Genomic DNA, 1,450 nt, shown 5'->3' on the forward strand with positions numbered 1-1,450 from the left:
AGCAAAATCCTATGAACCACAAACCTATGCAAATGAGCTCCTCCAGTGGGGTATGAGGTAGTTTAATCCTCATAATTCAATCTCCTGCAGCTCAGAGTAAATTCTTTCCTGTCAATCTCNGCTTGTCACTTTGTGACTCGGATTTGCTTCTGGAGTTCAGGTCGTAGGCTTCATTTTCTACGGTTCACCACTTTAAGGCACACAATTCATCTACGGTGATGTGGGTTGGCTTTGTCCTCTGGGGTCCTTTCTGTTAGCATCTCCAGACACGTTCTCTGGATAAACTTGCCACCTCGAGCCCACCGTTCAGGTGACAGGCAAGGGTCACCAGTCTGAACAGTCAGTGTTGGGAAGCACAACAGGGATTGGTGGCATGTACCTTAAGAACATTCTCCAAGCAGAGCTGGCCAGTGACTTCATTTCCTCTATTTGGCTACTGTTAAGTTATAGTTACAGGATGCTATAGCAATCAGAAGACTAGAATCCATACTAGGGCTCTTATGAAGAACATTGCTTTNCAATAGCCTAAAACATCTACACTCATTCAGAACTTTATGAAAATCTAACTTCTCTTCAAGTAAGTTTCCAATACTGTCTAAGCTGTCCTCATCTCTTTGTAGAAAAGGTGTGTTTTCTGTCAGCTCACAAGTTCAAACCCTGTGAAGATGAGCCACGATTCAGGAGCTCCTGGGCTCCCTCTCTCAGCATCTCAACTGTGCTCTGAAATCTCCCATCCTCCTCTCCAATGGGGCAAACTCCCTGACCACCTTCCCAGCTTCGAGGTTTGCCTTCGACAACTGTTATTCCCTTCAAAAAAGCTCTCTGTGGATCCGGGCTTCGTGCAGGTCCTCTTGACAAGAGTCACACAACGAACGGGATCTGACTTAGTGATAGGTTAGTGCCTGGAGTTTGGAAGGCAAGTCCTCCCCCAGGGCTCTGTGGGGGTTTAGTGTGTGATTCTTTGCTTTCAAACCACATTTAAGTCTTGTCTTCAGCCTTTGATGCCTTCTAGAAGACGAACGGACTCTGCAAGGCACACTAGTGTGAGCACGCGCAGTGCTTGGTCAGGAGGTCCAGCTGCATTCAGACTAATGTTCCAGGCTTGGAGTCTTCGTGCCAAAAGAGCCTCTGTTCACTACCCTCCAGGTTGTCTTCCAGCTGGCTTCCGTCTGTACCGTCCAGCGGAGTGGTCTCTGCATACTGTCTGTTAAAGGGAACCGGGAAAGTTACTACCAGGATCTAGTTCACTCCCTCAGTACAAACAGTCCAACAGGTTAGAGGAAAGCACTGTTAAGAAAAACATTTCCAGAACCTAAGATAGGAGGAAAAAAAAAAGAGTGCATACTCGGTTCACAGCACAGTGAAGCATTGTCTGCCAGGCACATAAAAGATCGTTGGACTCTCAGGAGAATTCTACCTTTGTTTAACTTTCATTTACTATTGATTAGGG

General features: G+C 46.3%; 1 protein-coding gene across 3 annotated transcripts in view; it reads right to left on the reverse strand.

Moving 5' to 3' along the window:
- Positions 1-1,450, reverse strand: part of Frmd4b (FERM domain containing 4B) — a 36,877-nt gene continuing 35,427 nt past the window's right edge. For all 3 annotated transcript variants that reach the window (XM_021165173.2, XM_021165172.2, XM_029478312.1), the window contains exon 13: positions 1-1,204. In XM_021165173.2, the coding sequence (XP_021020832.1) occupies positions 1,084-1,204 (121 nt within the window). In that variant the 3' untranslated portion in view covers positions 1-1,083. The remainder of the gene's footprint in view (positions 1,205-1,450) is intronic.

Source organism: Mus caroli, chromosome 6 (assembly GCF_900094665.2).
Source record: "Mus caroli chromosome 6, CAROLI_EIJ_v1.1, whole genome shotgun sequence".
Lineage (NCBI taxonomy): Eukaryota > Metazoa > Chordata > Mammalia > Rodentia > Muridae > Mus > Mus caroli.